The sequence below is a fragment of the Epinephelus fuscoguttatus genome, linkage group LG12 (assembly GCF_011397635.1).
Source record: "Epinephelus fuscoguttatus linkage group LG12, E.fuscoguttatus.final_Chr_v1".
Taxonomy (NCBI): Eukaryota; Metazoa; Chordata; class Actinopteri; order Perciformes; family Serranidae; genus Epinephelus; species Epinephelus fuscoguttatus.
In genome coordinates, this window is record NC_064763.1 from 2,122,603 (window position 1) to 2,143,401 (window position 20,799).

At 41.6% G+C, this 20,799-nt stretch overlaps 1 protein-coding gene across 1 annotated transcript in view; it reads left to right on the top strand.

Annotated features, from left to right (window-relative positions):
- Window positions 1-1,254: 1,254 nt before the first annotated feature.
- Window positions 1,255-20,799, top strand: part of LOC125897984 (glucose-6-phosphate exchanger SLC37A4-like) — a 108,848-nt gene continuing 89,303 nt past the window's right edge. The window contains exon 1 of the mRNA XM_049591559.1: window positions 1,255-1,390. Within this exon, the coding sequence (XP_049447516.1) occupies window positions 1,352-1,390 (39 nt within the window). The 5' untranslated portion in view covers window positions 1,255-1,351. The remainder of the gene's footprint in view (window positions 1,391-20,799) is intronic.

Sequence of the window (20,799 nt, forward strand, 5' to 3'; positions counted from 1 at the left end):
TTCTACACATATTTTTCTAAATACAGAAATATCATGGCTGTATCCCTCAAAATTGTAAATGTAAAAAAGTTGCACAAAATCCTTTCAAACCACAGAAAATTTATTTTGAGTGTTTTCATAACTTAATTTTTGAGATACATTCATTTTTATCAAATGTGACAAAAACGAAAGTTAAATGCACATTGTGCACAATTAGCAAAAGTACAACATGTACATCAAAATAAACTATTTACAATAGAACAACCAAAGTTCAAAGTCAAACATTACTTTTCAATAGCACCAGGGGAGCTGTGATAGGTCTTACGTCAGTTGTCTGTCCACAATGAGCAATATTTTTGCTGCATTTTTATTGGTGTTAGCACACAGTGTTTTGATGGCAGCCTGGTGAAAGTACATCCTGAACAGCTCAGATGGAGAGGGATTGTCCACATACTGTGATAAAGGTGGCTGCATAGCTGGCCTCCTTTTGGGCAGAAAATGTGGTAGGGGATGTGGCAAGATGTCAGACTCCTTTTCGGTTCTCCAGCCAGCTGCATCACCAGGGAGTGTCTCTGACCTGGAGCCTCTGTTTGCTGGAGACCGACTCTTTCCTCCCCCTCTGCTTCCCTTCGGGGTGCAGGGCGAGGAGACCCCCCCACTTCCTCCTCCTCATCATCGTCAACTCTGCACACAGATGTTACACAGGGTGTTAGATGTGCTCAACATAAGAGTAATACAATAATGGTGCGTATTCAGTGCAAAATCTTTTCAGTTGTGTTACATGTATATTTTCTTTACTTTACTCTAACTCATAAACAAACAATATTTCATGAATATATACACACATGTCATAGGAGGGATCTCTCCCTTGGATGAGGTCGGCGTCATCTCCACTGTCGGCAGAATCCGGACCAGATGAGTGGAGTGAATCTTCATCCGACGCTGTAATTAGCTTGAAAGCTTCGCGCCGGGAGAAAAGCCGTTTCGCGGGTTGTTGTGGTTCCATAAATATATGTGTGCGAGTGTGTGGTGAGTGTCTGGTGTGTGTGTGTGTGTGTGTGTGTGTGTGTGTGTGTGTCTAAGTGTTGTTGTGAAAGAGTAAACTACAAAACGAGAGCGAGAGCGAGTGTGTGACTGCAAGCTGAGAGAAATATTTACCGCGGAAGAAAGAGAAGAATTTCCCGGGAAATGACGTCACTCCTTGTTGCCGCGGGTAGTGTCGCGAGAAAGACACACAAGAAAATAACGTGATAGTTCATGCTCACAACGTGATGACGTTTAGTCCAACATAGGAAGTGCTGTGAATACCCGCGATCAGGATTATGATGTTTTTGTGCTTATCGCTCTTTACTGTTATTCTACAAACCTGTCAATGCAAGGAAACAGCACTCTGGGACATGATGAATGCATGGTAAGTTAGAGTAACTCCTCCAGTTTTAAATGCAAAAAGAATTATTGCTCTATCTTATTTGGTTGCAATTCTACCGGCATTTAAAAATCAATATGCAGGGCGTTGGTGGCTTAGTGGTAGAGCAGGCGTCCCATGTACAAGGCTGTTGCCGCAGCGGTCCGGGTTCGAGTCCAGCCTGTGGCCCTTTGCTGCATGTCATCCCCTCTCTCTCTCTCCCCCTTTCACATTGAACTGTCCTGTCCATTAAAGGCAAAAAATATCTTTAAAAAAAAAAATCAATATGCAAATGGCATCGCGGGCACTCCCTCTGGTTTTAAAGGGTTAAAAACTCTCTCTCTCAGCTAATTCAGGACGCAACGGCACGTGGACTGACAGGAACTTAGAGGCGAGAACTAGGCTTGTGCCGGTTTGAAAATCTTCCAACCGGTTTGATTTCAAGCCAAATATCTAACCGAACCGATATATCAAATTATATACCTAATTTTACCACTGGGGGTCGCATTTGAGCTATTTTTCCCAATAAAAGCCCATTATAGGTGTAATGCGCTTCCAATCCACTAGGTGGCGGTAATGCTGTATTAACCGCCAATACACACAAGGTTACACAAGAAGAAGAAGACGCAGAAGGAAAGTAGATCAGGAGCCAGAGCCTTCAGCTATCAGGGTCCTCTCCTGTGGAATCATCTTCCTGTTGCGGTCCGGGAGGCAGACACCGTCTCCACATTTAAGACTAGACTTAAGACTTTCCTCTTTAAAAAAGCTTATAGTTAGGGCTGGCTCAGGCTTACCTTGTACCAGCCCTTAGTTAGGCTGACTTAGGCCTAGTCTGCCAGGGGACCTCCTATAATACACCGGGCACCTTCTCTCCTTCTCTCTCTCTCTGTCTCTCTCTCTCTCTCTCTCTCTCTCTCTCTCTCTCTCTCTCTCTCTGTCTGTCTGTCTCTCTCTCTCTCTCCCTTTTGCTAACAGTCATGTCCTGGTACTGCATCTTGCTAACTCGGCTGTACTGCATGTCACTAACTCGGCTTCTTCTCCGGAGCCTTTGTGCTCCACTGTCTCACAGGATAACTTATATCGCAGCGGTGCCTCGATAGTGTGACGTGTGTGGTTGTGCCGCTGCCGTGGTCCTGCCTGATGCCTCCTGCTGCTGTTGTTATCATTAGTCATACTTCTACTGTTATTATACACATATGGTTATTGTCACATATGTATACTATCAGATATTAATATATAATATCAGAACATAAGATAATAATATTACTTTCATTAATGTTTTTGTAAATTACTGTCATTACTGTCTGTCCTGCATCTCTCTCTGTCTCTCTTTCTGTCTTATTCTGTCATACGGATTGCTGTTAATCTATTATGTTGATCTGTTCTGTACAACATATTGCACGTCTGTCCGTCCTGGAAGAGGGATCCCTCCTCAGTTGCTCTTCCTGAGGTTTCTACCATTGTTTTCCCTCCGTTAAAGGGTTTTTTTGGGAAGTTTTTCCTTATCTGCTGCGAGGGTCCAAAGGGCATTGGGAAACTGTCCAGCTCCACCGCAGCTTTTTGTGACCCCCCTCTGCTGCGGCCGCCTGGCCTCGTTAACTTTCCAGGCGAGGCGCAGTTCATCTCGAATGAGCCTATTGAGTTTGCCAGAGATGAAGATCAACCCAGAGAGCCCTGCTGTTGTTACTTTGCAATGTATGTCATTTAACTTATAAGTTATGACTGAACAGATTGTAGGTTCTAACAGATTATATTTGTGACAGTGAAATTATCTGCAGTTCTCTGTCATTGTTAACCTATTTTTATGGTAAATGGACCTGGACTTGTAAAGCGTCTTTGACCTCTCAAAGCTCTTTTTACACTATTGAGTCACACTCAGCCAATCACACGCTCGTGGCCAAGGCTACCATGCAAGGTGCCACCTGCTACTCAGTAACCATTCACACTCTTGATTGATTGACTCTCTCACACTGTGACGACCCTCTCTGCCCTGCCTGCCTTGTTGTGTTCTCCCTTGCAGGCAGCAGTGGGCGTGGCTGCGGGTAATCAGGGAAGTGGTAGCACCTGAGCTCAGTGAGCTTTTAAAAGCTCTGGCTGCTCACTGCTCTTTCTCTTCTCCTTACTGAGAGGCCGTTTACACGTTGCCGGCTATTTTCATAAACGGACATTTCACCGTCTCCGTTTTCAAAAAGATCTTCGTTTACACTTACCCGTGTATATATACACAGGAGCATGCCAAACCTGTAGGTGGCAGTGTAACGAGAAGCTCAAGTCTTCCATGTATCCATTGTCACCATAGTAACATAGGTTGCACTTTTGACACAGGCGCAACTTCTGCCGCATACTGTGACGTCGACTGCCTATAACTCCGTTTATCTCAGTTTACATGCAAACGTGCCACCGGAGTTTTCCAAAATCTCCACTCTGGCCGGAGTTTTTAGAAAGACTCGTTTTCAGAGGAGAAATCTCCATTTGCGTGTAAACGAAGGGCACAAACGAAGGAAGATGTCTCCGTTTATCAAAATCACCGTGTATGTGTAAACAGCCTTTGAGGCAGCATTTGGTTTTGGGTTTGGTTTTATCTTAGTTTCTACACCCTACAACATCACACACATACATTGTTTCACTCATGCCCTCACCTACACCACTGACTTTACTGATTGCAAACGCCATGTTTAGTTAGGTTCTTTTTCTTATGTTTATTCTTCAGTAAATAAAATCCTTTAATTGGCTTTCCTTGTGTATGTGTCTCCCTCTTTGTCATGGCCGTGTGGCCCGGTTCGTGACAAGTGGGGGCTTGTCCGTTCAAATTTGATTGGTTTGAAGCCGTTGTTTGGTGCCCTTATTGATCTGGGGTTTTGTTTGTTGGTGCATGGGGTTGGCTTAGACGTAGGCTATAGTGATAGTGATGTCTATTGTGCCTTGTGCTTGGGAGATGTATTTTGAATAGGAAAGTTCATTTTGTTTTTTTTTTTGGTTTGGTTGTTGTTTCGGTTAGAGGAGTTTGGTCCTGTGCTCAGTGTGTTGACTGAGAGGGCAGGTGTGGGCTATCAGCAGTGTGGCAGGGTCCTCTATTGTATTGAGTGTTGTTTTTGTGGAGTTTCTTTTGATAGGGATAGCAATGTGGTCCTTTTGGGCTCGGTTTATTTTTAGGGTCCGAGCGACGACGAAGTCGTCCATGAGGACCCTATTGTAATCACGCTGTTTATTATTAGGGCCAGAGCAGGTCACAGACCTGTGAGGTCCCGACTGTTTTTCGAATGATTATTATTAAATAATCAATAATCTTAATTTGTGTAACTCTGAAATGGTAACATCCAATCACAACACTACTCAGGTTAAATGGAACATATGGCTTCTGAATCATCTACACAGTGGATGGAACAGAGACGACGGCCCAACAATCGCACACAGGATGTCTTCTATCTCAGATCACATCGAGTGAGAAAGAAAAACATCTGAAACGATAATCTCCGGTACTAAATATAAACTTCAGTGTGTAGTATTCAAGTTGCGTTCGACAGAAGCAACAGATGTTACTTGCACTTGGTCCTTAATATATTTTTACTCTGGATGTCACATCGGCAACAAAAACATCAGTGACTAAAACTTTAAAATGTTAATAGGAAAAGGAAATAAAAGCTGGATTTAAAAGGACAAAGGCTTTCCTACTAAAAGAAAAGGATTGCATTTTTCACTGCCTGAACATATCCCAAAACTCACCAAACTTGGAATACAACTAACACCTGGCGAAAAATTTTATAATCTATTGTTCTCCTGAATTTCCACCACTAGGTGGCGCTATTATTAAGAAAAGTGCGTTTTGGCTCATAACACCCACATACTTTTTTGCACATTCAAAAACCACGATCAGTGAATTGTGCTGAATGTTGTGGTATAGGCCACACCCATTTCTGCCTACCTTTTTTTTCTGCAAATTCGCAAAATGTTGCAAACCTACTTTTTTGAACTCCTCCCAGGCAATTTCACTGATTGGCATGAAACTTTGCACACAGCATCTGTGGACCCTCTCGACAAAAAGTTATTAAAAGAAAAATAGATATTCCAAACAATACTCAAGTTATTAAATAACAACTTCCTGCAAATTTTGTTCTAAACAGGAAGTGCTGCATATTGCCACATTGGTGTATCCGAATGACATGAAACTCAGGTTACCACTTCCCCATGAGCCCCTGAGGCTCTGTGCAAAATTTCGAATGATGACCACAACGTGGCGCTCTTTAAATTGAAGTATTTTATATCTCAACATCGGTTGGGCAGATTAACACAAAACTTGGTATAATTATTGTTAGTGCCCTCCTGAGGATATCTGAGGAAGGACTTACCGATCCACCACTAGGTGGCACTCTGGTGGCCGTCTAATTTAATATTTGGCACTGTGCCAACACCATAACACTCATGGAAATGACATTGATAGGGGTGGTATAGACTGGCCCCTGTAACTTGCACACCAAAAATGACCAGCAGGTGGTGCTATTTTCAATGCAAAAGCGTTTTTGGCTAATAACTCCCATATAATATTTCGCACATTGTTAAACCTTCTATTTACGTGTTCTCTGAATTCAGCTGAATTGTGTGGTGTAAGCCATGCCCACTTTCGCAGTAACTTTCCATTTGCTAAATCGCGACAAATGAAAAACGTACTTTTTCGAACTCCTCCTAGGCGATTTGATCGATTTACACCAAACTTTACATGTAGCATCTGTCAACCCTCCTGACAAAAAGTTATTAACAGAATTTTGATTGTCCAAAAAACGGCCAAAATATAAAACAACAAATTCCTGCACATTGTTTTCAAAACAGACAGTCTTTCATAGCTTGACCAAATACAGTCCAATTACCACAACACTTTTGCTAATTGTCTTCCGTGGCCCGATGAGGGTGTGGGCAAAATTTGGTGCAAATCGGCCAATGGGTGGTGGCAGTCTAATGAGTGTGAATGGAAGTAAATTGGAAAATCTTCAAATCCTCTTCAATACTCATCGACTTTCAACCTCTTCTTGTCCCTCATACTTTGAGCTAGAGACACGATGTAAACTTTTAAAGAGTCAGAAGACCTTGAACTATTGGGCATGTATTCAGCTTCTACTTTTTGGAAAAATACATGCGTGGGTTGGATGCCTACCTGTATATTGGAAATGTAAGGAAGAGGTAAAGTTTATTTTTTTATTTATTACAGCTGACAAGACCTCTAGGTGCACGCCCCTCGACGGCAGCATGCCCCGACGTGCGTGGACTGCGAGGGCCCGTTCATCGCTGCTTGCAGCTTTAATTATTAGGGCCCAAGAGACGACGAAGTCGTCCGTGAGGACCCTTTTGTAATCGCGCTGTTTATTACGGCCCGAGCGACGTCAAAGTCGTCCGCGTAGGACCCTATTGTAATTGCGCTGATTATTAGGGCCCGAGCACCTAGCGGTGTGAGGACCCTATTGAAATGCAAGGATTTTTTATAATTAGGGGCCGAGCACCTAGCGGTGCGAGGACCCTATTGAAATGCACAGATTTTTTATTAGGGCCCGAGCACTTAGCGGTGCAAGGACCCTATTGAAATGCAAGGATTTTTTATTATTATTATTAGGGCCCAAGCACCTAGCGGTGCGAGGACCCTATTGAAATGCAAGGATTTTTTATTATTAGGGCCCGAGCACCTCGCGGTGCGAGGACCCTATTGAAATGCAAGGATTTTTTTATCATTATTATTATTATTAGGGCCCGAGCACCTAGCAGTGCTCGGACCCTATTGAAATGCAAGGATGTTTTACTATTATTATTATTACGGCCCGAGCACCTGGCGGTGCGAGGACCCATTGAAATGCAAGGATTTTTATCATTATTATTAGGGCCCGAGCACCTAGCAGTGCTCGGACCCTATTGAAATGCAAGGATGTTTTACTATTATTATTATTAGGCCCGAGCACCTAGCGGTGCGAGGACCCGATTGAAATGCAAGGATTTTTTATTATAAGGCCCAAGCACCTAGCATTGCGAGGACCCTATTGAAATGCAAGGATTTTTTATTATTATTATTATTATTAGGGCCCGAGCACCTAGCGGTGCAAGGACCCTATTGAAATGCAAGGATTTTTTATCATTATCATTATTATTATTAGGGTCCGAGCACCTATATTGAAATGCAAGGATTTTTTATTACTAGGGCCCGAGCACCTAGCAGTGCAAGGACCCGATTGAAATGCAAGGATTTTTAGGGCCTGAGCACCTAGCGGTGCGAGGACCCTATTGAAATGCAAGGATTTTTTATTACTAGGGCCCGAGCACCTAGCGGTGCGAGGACCCTATTGAAATGCAAGGATTTTTTATTATTAGGGCCCGAGCACCTAGCATTGCGAGGACCCTATTGAAAAACAAGGATTTTTTATTGTTATTATCATTATTATTAGGGCCCGAGCACCTAGCGGTGCGAGGACCCTATTGAAATGCAAGGATTTTTTATTATTAGGGCCCGAGCACCTTGCGGTGCGAGGACCCTATTGAAATGCAAGGATTTTTTTATCATTATTATTATTATTAGGGCCCGAGCACCTAGCAGTGCTCGGACCCTATTGAAATGCAAGGATGTTTTACTATTATTATTATTAGGCCCGAGCACCTAGCGGTGCGAGGACCCGATTGAAATGCAAGGATTTTTTATTATAAGGCCCGAGCACCTAGCATTGCGAGGACCCTATTGAAATGCAAGGATTTTTTATTATTATTATTATTATTAGGGCCCGAGCACCTAGCGGTGCAAGGACCCTATTGAAATGCAAGGATTTTTTATCATTATCATTATTATTATTAGGGTCCGAGCACCTAGCGGTGCGAGGACCCTATTGAAATGCAAGGATTTTTTATTACTAGGGCCCGAGCACCTAGCAGTGCAAGGACCCGATTGAAATGCAAGGATTTTTAGGGCCTGAGCACCTAGCGGTGCGAGGACCCTATTGAAATGCAAGGATTTTTTATTATTAGGGCCCGAGCACCTAGCATTGCGAGGACCCTATTGAAAAACAAGGATTTTTTATTGTTATTATCATTATTATTAGGGCCCGAGCACCTAGCGGTGCGAGGACTCTATTGAAATGCAAGGATTTTTTATTATTATTATCATTATTATTATTATTATTATTATTAGGGCCCGAGCACCTAGCGGTGCGAGGACCCTATTGAAATGCAAGGATTTTTTAGTATTATTAGGGCCCGAGCACCTAGCGGTGCGAGGACCCTATTGAAATGCAAAGCGGTGCTAGGACCCTATTGAAATGCAAGGATTTTTTATTATTAGGGCCGGAGCACCTAGCGGTGCGAGGACCCTATTGAAATGCAAGGATTTTTAGGGCCCGAGCACCTAGCAGTGCGAGGACCCTATTGAAATGCAAGGATTTTTTATTATTAGGGCCCGAGCACCTAGCATTGCGAGGACCCTATTGAAAAACAAGGATTTTTTATTGTTATTATCATTATTATTAGGGCCCGAGCACCTAGCGGTGCAAGGACTCTATTGAAATGCAAGGATTTTTTATTATTATTATCATTATTATTATTTTTATTATTATTATTAGGGCCCGAGCACCTAGCGGTGCGAGGACCCTATTGAATGCAAAGCGGTGCGAGGTCCCTATTGAAATGCAAGGATTTTTTATTATTATTAGTTAGTTTAACCTACATGTATGAAACTCGGCAGGCTTATGTAACGCCCAGAGACGTACAAAAAAGCCTCTTGGAGGCATGCTCTTAACCCAACAGGAAGTCAGACATTTTGAATTTTCTGTGCAATTTTGGTGCATTTTTGGCCATTTCCAGGGGTCATCAATGAACGAACTTGTCCTAGAGATTTCATCCGATTGACTTCAATCCTTGGTCTGTCCCATCCCAAGACCTTGAAGATGAAAAGTTATCAAAAGCTTGAGTTTTCGTCAATGCGTGTGACCGTGGGATGGCGTCAAAGTTAGGGGTCTCGCCACTAAACAGGAAGTAGTTTATAACTCCAGCATACATGGTCCAATTTTGGCCAAACTTCACAGGATTGATGACAGTCCCGCCCTGAACACATGTACATGTCAGTAATTAGAGATATATATATATATAGCGCCCCCTACTGGAAGCAGGAAATGTCATGTTTTAGACTTTAATGTACATCTCCTACAGAATTGACCAGATCCATCTCAAACTTGGTGAAAAAAGTCATAAGACGTTGATGGCGCCTTACTGTGGAAACTGCGAGTTTTCGTCGAAGGGCGTGGCCACGGCCTGGTGGCGAACTTTGATGTTTCGTCATGATGATAAACGTTGCTGTAACTTGACTCCACGTGGGAATATCTTGCCAAAACTTCACACATATGATGACAGTCCAGCCCTGAACACATCTACAGAGGAATTTTGAATCACCGCCATAGCGCCACCTACTGGCAACAGAAAGTTACTTTATACATTCTTTGATGTCCCTCTTCTAGCAGACCCACTTCAAACTTGATGGTCTAAGTCCTTAGACCCTGATGATACTTAAAAATGAAGCTTTTTAGTTTTCATCAAACGCTGTCACAGTGGCGCCGCCTTGTTCGCCATCAAACACGATGTTGTTTTGAAGGGACAAGGGATGCTTGAAAACTCACCAAACATGGCATACACATCACAGGTCGCAAGTCTTGTTGTCTGATGTGATTTTTGTGCTTTGATAAACCAAGATGGCTCAACAGCGCCCCCTAGAATGTTTCAATTAAGCAGCCCCCAAAGCTGGTTTGACCTGCATGTATGAAATTTGATAGGCACCTGTAACAGTCTATTACGTACAAGAAAGCCTCTTGGAGCCATGCTCCAAACCCAACAGGAAGTCTGCCATTTTGAATTTACTTGTGCCACTTTTGTGCATTTTTGCCAATTTCCAGGGCTTGTAAATTAACAAACTTGACCTACAGATTTAATCAGATTGGCTCCAAACTTGCTGTATGTAAGCGTGACTATGTTGTGACCAAAAGTTATCACAGGATTTGCCCAATGTTGAATGGCGCGCCCGCTGCTGAGCGTTGAATCTTGAGGTCTCGCCATGAAAAACGAAATTGCTGTAGCTTTGGCATAAATGGTCCTGTCTCCACCAAACTTCTCATGATTCATATTAGTCCCGCCCTGAACACATTCTCATTAGCACATTTCCTTATAATCATAGCGCCACCTAGTGTCGAAAGGAAGTACTTCTTATCAGACACTTATCTTTGGATTCACCTGAAATTTCAGTGCTGTGGTCTATATTTGATGTACACAAACCTGACATATCATTAGTGTCTATGCGCGCTGCAGAGGGTTTACTTTTGATGTCTCGCCATGAAACAGGAAATTGCTATAAATTTGAAGTAAATGGTCCGTTGTCCACCAAACTTGACATGATTCATATTTGTCCCGCCCTGAACACATTTATATGACAATATTCCGTGACAGTCATAGCGCCACCTAGTGTCGAAAGGAAGTACTTCTTACCAGACACTTATCTTTGGATTCAACTGAAATTTCAGTGCTGTGGTCTATATTTGATGTACACAAACGTGACATATCATTAGTGTCTATGCGCGCTGCAGAGGGTTTACTTTTGATGTCTCGCCATGAAACAGGAAATTGCTATAAATTTGGAGTGAATGGTCCGTTGTCCACCAAACTTGACATGATTCATATTTGTCCCACTCTGAACACATTTATATGACAATGTTCTGTGATAGTCATAGCGCCACCTAGTGGTGAAAGGAAGTACTTCTTACCAGACACTTATCTTTGGATTAACCTGAAATTTCAGTGCTGCAGTGTGTATTTGATGTACACAAACATGACATATCATTAGTGTCTATGCGTGCTGCAGAGGGTTTAATTTTGATGTCTCGCCATGAAACAGGAAATTGCTATATTTTTGCCGTAAATGTTCTGATCTCCATCAAACTTCAGATGATTCATATTAGTCCTATCCTGAAAACATTTATATGACCATATTTCCTGATACTCATAGTGCTACCTAGTGGTTACAGGAAGTAGTAGGTCAGTAGGTGGCCATTTCCAGGGGTCATAAATGAACGAACTAGTCTTAGAGATTTCATCTGATCAACTTCAAACCTTGGTCTGTCCCATCTCAAGACCTTGAAGATGAAAAGTTATCAAAAGTTTGAGTTTTCGTCAATGCGTGTGGCCGTGGGATGGTGTCAAAGTTCGGGGTCTCTCCACTAAACAGATAGTAGTGTATAACTCCAGCAAACATGGTCCAATCTTGCCCAAACTTCACAGGATTGATGACAGTCCCGCCCTGAACACATTTTCATTACCATATTTCCTGATACTCATAGTACCACCTAGTGACGACAGGAAGTAGGTCTCATCAAACACTTATCTTTCAATTCATCTGAAAGTTACATGCTGTGGTGTATATTTGATGTATAAAAACATGATGTATAATTAGTGCGCTCTCCAACTCCCTCTTGTGGAAAGACGAAGTGATACAAAATGTGAAATATGTCATTCCAGCACTGTATCAAGGATATGCGAAGTTACTTGTGCATGCGATGTCTAACTTTAACAGAAATGATCCGACGCGCCAGAAGGCGTCCTGCCAGTCCCTCCAAGTTGCGTGAAGGTGCGAGGGCCCGTTCATCGCTGCTTGCAGTTTTAATTTTAGCTTGTTATTTTTGTGTGGTGTGCTGGTAGAGCAGTTGTCTCGGGGACACATCCGTAGCTGTTAGGTGGGTAACCAGCTTGGTTGGGGGCTTTGCCAGGCTACTGGTTTGAGTGTTTAAATATCCCACCGCTAATCTGCATGAAGACTAGGGTTCAGTGAGATTAGGTAAGTTTGGTATAGGCAGTCTAGATAGAGGGGAACTTCACATTAACTAGTAGTGTCTCTTTTGTGCACTAGTTGGCCTGGGCAGCACTGTGTGTGGCTCTGTTGTCCTGTTTTCTTTTGCTGGGCTTAAGACAGTGTTTACTATAGGATGGCAGGGATAGAAAAATTTCTTGCTGCCCCAAATGAGGGTTTTTTGGATTGATGCACTCAGGATCAGCTGACGAAAATTGCAGAGGAGTATGAAGTTGATCTGAGTGATCTTAGTGACTAACGTAAAGACAGTGTGAAGGCTATGCTTAAGCTGCAGTTAGTTGAGAAAGGGGTGTTGGGTGCAAAGAAAAAGGACTTGGTCAGGCACTAGCAGCACAGTCACTTTCAGTTCCAGTGGGAAGTTTGACCTTTGAGCAGCAAAAGGAGCTGCTAGGTTGGGTTTAGTCAGAGATGGTAAGCTTTCTGAGGATGTCTTGCAAGGCGAGGAAGGTTCATCTTCGCTCTCTAGGGCTCCTGATGTTGTGAGGAATCTGTGGCTTTTGCCGAAGTTCACTGAGAAGGATCCAGATGTTTTTTTCTCTCTGTTTGAGCGGGTTGCATAGGCAGGGGGTTGGTCAGACTTGGACCAAGTTTTGCTGTTGCAGTGTGTGTTGTCTGGGAAGGCACAGGAGGCTTATGCATCTTTAAGTAGTGACAATCTTACTTATAAGTCAGTCAAGACTGCTGTACTAAAGACGTATGAGTTAGTCCCGGAAGCCTATCGCCAGCGTTTTAGGACGTGGGAAAAAAGGGCTAACCAGTCGCATATGGAGTTTGTGAGGGAGCTGACTACTCATTTCAATCATTGGTGTATGTCCTCTGATGTTGAAGATTTGGACAGCTTGTGTGATTTGATCATCTTGGAGCAGTTTAAGAACTCTCTGCCCAGTTGGGTGGCTACACATCTTACTGAGTGTAAGGTTAAGACTGCGGCTGAGGCTGCGGAACTAGCAGATGAATATGTCCTCATTTATAAAAGCCAGTCCGGTGAGCCTGTGCAGGAGTCTGTGAGGCACAAGGATGCTGGTGGTAGGTCACCTGTTCGCTTTGGGGGTTCCTTTGGGTAAGGGGGCCCAGGGAACACCAGGAAAAGGAGAGAATTTGTGCCATTACTGCCATGAGCCAGGCCACTGGAAGTCAGACTGCCCAATACTTAGGGCTAGGAAGCAGCACGCAGGAAGCGGCTGGGTAAAACCTGCTGCTCTGGCTGCAAGTGTTCCTGGTCCTGTGGATGTGGTAGTGTGTCAAGGTGGGAAGGCAGTGAGTCGTACACTGAAAGAAAAAGTCCATTGAATTTACATAATTTTAATGTGGACATCTGTCCCACATGATCAAAATAAGGCAAAGTGACTTTTTCCTCTTCCCTTCAATCAATTATTGCTTGTGAATCAAAAATATTTAATTCACATTAAGACTGTTTAAATTAATCATGTTGATTCAACATGATTTTTATTAGTTACTGTAAAACTAATTTATTGAGTAATGTGAATGTAACTGAATTACATTCACATTACTCAATAAATTTCATTTCAAGGGTATCTGATTTACATCTGTAATTCTAACTTGATTTCTTCATGGTAATATTACTCAAAGGTATTATGTTACTTTAAAGCAATTTCATTATGTCCCTGTTACCCGTATTATGTCTGTAAATCCAACTTGATTTTGTTAACCCTATCCAAATATATTAGACACTGTTTCTAAAATTTAAGTGTGTGCAATTACAAAATCATAAATGTAAACTGATTTGCATTGACAAAACAAGCAGTCAGAGTTCTGCACCAAATTTTTTTTGTATTGAATCTTTAAACGTTACAGTACACAGCAAATTTGCATAAAGTGCAGTGCTTGCAAACTTTTTTTTGCAAGTGATTCATAAAAGAGAATATTAACTTACAACAATGACCTGGCAGAAGAAATGAAAAATCATTCAAATGGTACATTAATGACAAAATGCCTTTGTGGACAATTAAAAGGTCTTCTGATTTACAGTGATAAACAACAAAAAATGATACATGGACATGACCTCATATCATAGTACCGTACTATGATATGAGCGTAGTAGCGTAGTACCACCGTACTTTTCTAGTATCGGTATACTGTGCAACCCTATGCAGAACAGCAAAATGTTTACAAACCCCATTTTAAACAGTACAAAATCATAAATTGCATTGACAAAAAAAGCAGTCAGAGTTCTGTACCAACATTTTCTTGTAGTGAATCTTTAAACATTAATTTTAGTTAACTTTAAATGAAATACAGCAAATTTGCATAAAGTGCAGTGCTTGCAAACTTTTTTTTGCAAGGGATTCATAAAAGAGATTGTAAACTTACTTTTCTAGTATCAGTATACTCTGCAACCCTACGCAGAACAGCAAAAATGGTTACAAACCCCATTTTAAACAGTTTGTTTTTTTAAGGGATTCATAAAAGAAAATCTCTCAGATCATTTCAGTGAAGGCTCTTTTTCACTGAAAGAGCCTGTTCTTTAGAGTGGTTGCTTTGTTAGAAAGTTTACCGCCATCTAGTTCCATGAAAATTTTCTGGATCACTTCGAAAGTGTAGTGGAGGTCAGCAGGGTAGCTAAGGTTCAGGGCATACATCAGTCCGAACAGCATAGCAACAGCTAATGCTACGTTATCCAGATCTTGCAACACCTTGTTGCCTTCAAGGACAATTCCAATGTACTCTGGTTCATCACTCGAAGCATGTTCTTTAAGAACATAAATCCCAATAGTGGTGTCTTCATCCATGCCCTGTACAAAACAGAGAAACATAGGTAAATAAAGCGAAGTATATAAGACCTATTAACCAAGCCATATCTAGAAAAGAATAAATACATATAAAATTGGGCATTAGAGTTGTGCAATATGATCAAAATCTCATATTCCAATATGTCATTTCATATCTAGGTAATGATACATAATATGTTACATTTTCTTTAAATTCTATGAAATTAATTGTTTTTAGTCCAATACTCTACGGCTGGAAACATACTGCCCGTGATTTACTCACGCAGCGCTGCATAGCGAAGCCCGCTTCAAATACACTCCCATGTTAATCATGTGTCCTTTTACACCACCCACTCTGCGTAGCGGAGCTGCGTTCCGGCTCGCGCACTTAGCAGCAGCTACAAGCTCTGGTCCGGTTGTGCTTCTGGGCGCGAGTAAATCGCTTCGCACATGCGCTTCGCGGCGCATTCGCAAGCAGTGTGTTCCCGGCATAAGTGCAACAAAAATGGATTACACAATGAAAAATCTTCTTGTAAAGAGCATGATGTGACAATAAGCAATAGAGAAAATATCAAATGATAGAAAATATAGTCAAACAATAAGCAAGTACTGTAATTGATGTGCAATAAATGTTTCACGACTAAAAAGCCAGTAAGACGAATTTAAACAGAGTTTTAAGCCGTTTTCCAAAAATAAGTCTTGAAAAAGGGTTAGTCATTGGAAATAATGATAAATATCTACCACAAATAGCCAGTCTACAGTCATGTCGTCAAGTTCTTAGTTTAACCAGTAACCAAGAAACACCATTGATTTTACAATGTTGTGAAACAGAAATGTTTAAATAGATCATCAAAATAATAATCAATGCATTTTCTATTAATCAATCATTTCAGCCTCAGTGATCAAGTAGGAGATCAAACGAAAAGTGGAAGATAAGGGGTGGAAAGTAAGCACTGACTCATGTACATACCACATATTCCCGTATCAGGTTTTCTGGATCTTCACCCATGTAGATGCAGACTCCCTTAATGACACACTCTCGTCCAGCATCTATATCATCACACTGAAAGAAAAAAAAATCATATTTAATGCCTTAATTGAGCCCTTGTGCTTAACTAAAAGGGATAGTTCACCCAAAATTCACTTTTCATCTACTCATCCTTATGCCGGTGGATGCTCAGGTTAAGTTTTATAATCCACAGAACACAACCGGAGTTTCACAGGAAAAGAGCATTACAGTCATCTCCCAATCAATTGAAGCAAACTTTGATTAGCATTCAAATGTCAAAAAGTACATAATAAATCCATAAAATGCCTCCATACTGCTCATCCAAAGTAATCCAAATGTTCTTTCATTTTTTGTTTTCTGAAAAACGTCACTGACGCTATGTTTTTAGCCTTACTGTTTACTGTAGCTCCTCAGCATTCATGTATACTCAGTCACACGTACACCTCTTCAAACAATGAAGTGCCCTGGAGGTCTGACTTAAGTCTTTTTTTGTTGTTAGTGGTCCTGGTAGTCTGCATGAATACAAGTGAGAAGGAGGGGGGTTATGCTTCCACCTGCCCGCCTCAGAGTGCTCTATCCCAGACACAGTCCTCTCTGAGCCCCCCTCCATGAGCCAAAGGTGGGGACTTTTACCTCTTTGGCTTGAATAGGTGTGCATGCAACCATGCATATGTTAACGCTGAGGAGCTACAGGCCACAACAAACATAAAGACTACAAACATAGTGACAGTGACATTTTTCAACAAAAAAAAAAACAAACAAACAAAAAACTGGCCTGTTGACACTTTAGGACACTGATTACTTTAGATCAAAGTATGGAGGCATTATGTGGATTTATTATAAGCTTCTTTTTTTTTTTTCTCGTTTGAATGATCGTCACCTTTCACTTCCATTGTTTGGGAGATGACTATTTTCCTGTGAAACTCCAGCTGTGTTGTTTGAACCAAAAAACTTCACCCATTGGCATGAGGGTGAGTAGATAATGAGTGAATTTAAATTTTTGGGTGAACTATCCCAACAAAACATTCTACAATTTTCCATAACTTTTCTACAATGGTTTGGTATGGTTTTTCATGACTGTGGGACACCTGTATCACTTACATCATCCATTTGTGCTACGACTTTTTTGAGCCTTTGCCCCAGCTGACCTCCTCTTTTTTGGAACAGCTTCATCAGGCTGTTAGAGTGGAGATCCAGTTGAGACAGGAACTTGGATTGAAGTGGGATGGTGGTGATTCTCTTGAATTCAGCGTTGATCTAAAATAGGTAAAAAGCACAAAGGAAACCAGGTTAAAACCCTAAACATCAGGAAGAAAGTCACAATTACACATACGACAGACCAGGACAATCTAGAAGGGAGATAAAGCACAGATGAGTAATACACAATTAGGTTTATTTGCAGTTTGCCAATGTAGTCAAGATTTTCCTTTTATCAACAGCAAATCCAAAATGAAAAATCCAGCATGAGGTAAGCCTTACCTCGCTGACTTGAAAAAGAGCAGGCCACCTTGCCATGAAATCCTCCACCACTGGTGCATCACGCACAACGTCATGTCTTCTGAGTGCAAACGTCTTTTCCATCTTGTGTTTTACAACTTCTCTATTGTTCTTCTTCTTTACATCCAAGAGTAGATCTTTCTGCATTGCCTCAAGAGTTTCCTCAGTTTCTGTGGCTGGGTATGTCAGGCAAAAATTCACTTCTGCTCTCTTTGCCTTTTTGACACCGAAGGCTGCAAAGCGCTTTCCTACATCTTTGTTTTTTAATGAGTTCACAGTCACTTCTGGGCATCCAAGTTTTCTCAGGTGTGTTTGGTAGTTAGACAGTTTATATTTTAAACTGGTTTTCCATCCGCCATATCCAGTGCAGGACCCCATCTCAGTTAAACATGGATATGTCTTGATGAGACTCTGGGCTACCTGTTCCATCTCCTTATCAGTGACATAGACTTTGTAAGTCACAATTTCCTCTACTAAACCACTGAGGATGGTTGACTTCAACTTGGGATCTGGAAAAAGTACAGTGCCACTTTGAGCGCAAGCTAAATTTGCTTGCTGAAGTTTTAATTCCACATCGTAGGAGAACTTGGGAATATGAAAAACGGCAGGCCAAGAAGACTGTGAGCTTGTAGATTCACATGAGGAATGTATATCTGTATCCACAGTTCCACTTGATCCGGAGGCAGAGTCACTTTCAGAGGAAGGACTGAATGGGTTGCAGTGTGGGACTGGATTGAAAACAGTAGATGTTTCATCATGCTGCATAGTGGTGGGCCTTGACATATCAATAATTCTAAGAGTACCTTTGTCTTCTACCTCTGAAAGTGAGGTAAGGTTAAGGAACTCATTTCCAAACAAGGAATCCTGAAACTGAAGTCTAAAATTGCCCTCAAGTCCACACTGTTTCTTCACTTCTGCCATAAGGTCATCAATAGATGGAGGAAGTCCATGGGTCAGAGTCAACCTCTGAGAGCTGCCATCAGTCAAGATGATCTCAAGGTTCACAGGAGTCCCCATCTTCTAGGCCGGTTACTCTGCAGACACACAAACAAAGGAGAAAAGAAACAAATATGAAGATGAAGAAGAAAAACAGCAGATTACACGGTGGCTGCACATATGGTAGAGTTAAACTGAATATTTTTAAATACTTTTTAAAGATACATTTTAATTTTACACTTCAGGCTGATTTTTTTTTAGTAAAATCTCTCTTTTCTCAAATTCAAACCCTCACTGCAGGTCAGTATAAAGGTCAGTACTGTATATCTGCCCCATGTCAGAAGTCTTTGTTTGGTAGAAAATCGTGGGTTGGTAACTAGATGATTGTATGCACTGTTAAGTTGATTTATATAGGGTTAGCTGCTGGTATAAATCTAACCAGGACCTTTTCCTGGGACAGGCAAGGGTAGCAGCCCTGCATAAAAGCAGGATTCACTTCAGAGTTTTAACATCAGAAATGCTACCTCTGGTGCAGAAGAACTTATGAAATATGAAATTATGACCTAATGAGTTGAAATATGACTTTTTTAATTATTTCAAAAGCATGTTTATATTGAAGTAAACAAATTTTTAATTTGACACACAAATAACTTATTACAATTGTCAAAAAATCCTAGTTGATACCTCACCTTTTATTTCAATATGTCTTTTCAAAGTCACCATGTGGGCGGATCCAATCTTGTAGCCAACAAGTGGATAAGTATCAAGGAGTTCAGTGAATGCCATAAGAGTAAATGTTCTTGTGGGTGTGAGTTCAAAGGCTCTATAATGCTCTCTGTACCAACCACAGAGCTCTTTGACAATATAGAATACACTATCATGTAAAATGCAGATTTGGTCAATTTCACTGAATTCAGGCAATCCATGTACTGCTCTGTGGGCCAGTATCATTCCCTTCCTATAGGTTATGCCCTTGGTAGTCACACTCTGTGCAAGGTGAACCTCATGTGCGTCAGGGAACTTTTGCCTGATGGCTTGTGCAATGTCCTCTTTGAGTAAGTCTACTGATAGAGTAGATACAGCCGAGACCTCTAGGTCAGACTTGCTCAAACATGGAGAGCTCAGATGGTAAGCAATCATCACCTGATGCTTTGAGGCTAATGAGAGAGGCACATTCTTAAAACACTTTGTGTGTCTGATAACTTGCTTAAAAAAGCTGTGCTTTGCCTCAAAGCGCATTGTCCACTGCTCGACAACTGGACCAAACAGCCTAATCATCTGGGGGTAGTGCTCCAAATAATGGTGTTTTGGTAGCAGCTTGATGTCAGGGAACAACTCTTTGTATCTCTGCCTGTGCTCTATGATTTTACTTTCTAAAAAAGCCAGTGAGTCATCACTATGCACAGGGGCAACAATAAGCTCCATGATGTCCTTTAGATCCATGAGCAGATGCCATGCAGGCTCATCTTCAGGTACAAGTGATCCAACCAAAAAAAGGTAAAAACCGGAGAAAGCTCCAGTTTTCGTGAGCGCTTCCCCCACTGTTTTTCTGCTGGAGAAATTTTGTGACACTATGTGAGGTTTGTTTGTCCTGTCAGCCCATTTGTAGGTGAACTGCAGAATGGCACTGTTCAGGTAAACTAATGTGAAATACTGTCTGGATATAAGCACTGTTAAGCAGTGTGCTACCTCCACTGGGATTATACCCTCAAAAACATCATGGGCAAGATCAGGTGGATAGCCAAAGATGACATGAAAATGAGACAGATTTTTTGTGGAAATGCATTCCCTTTTCACTCCACAACAACTTGTACCTGTAGCTTGGGCTTGTTTGACATGGGTCTCATGAAGCTTTTTGGTTCTCAGACTAAAAGCACCAGATGCAACAGAATGTAGCTGAATATCATGGCTCTTTCCTGTGCAAAATCTGCAGTAGTACTCCACCGAAAAACTCTCTTTATAAATCCGGCAACGCTGTGTGCTCCCAGGTTGTCAGCCACTATAGTGAGTATTGTACCTTTAACTGACTCACCTAACAGCAGGATATAATCACCCAGCTCCTCCAGAGTTTTCAGATCTTGCACAAGAGGTTCCAAGCATTTATCATAACTGTAGGTTTTAACATCATCGCTATTGCATAAAACTGACAAATAGAGGATAACGAGGAATGAGACCCTGGAGGCAAGTTGGCTAATACCCAGTACACGGCACAAAGCTTGTGTTTCTTGCGTGAGGTGCCAAGGGGGTTACAGGTTTCAAAATCGTCCACATAAAAATTTAGGAGGATCCTTGCTTTTTTCCCCAGTGAGGAAACTATTTTCCTTAAAGAGGGAACCATCTCTTGGGGATTTGTACTGATACGACACTCCAGAATCTGTGC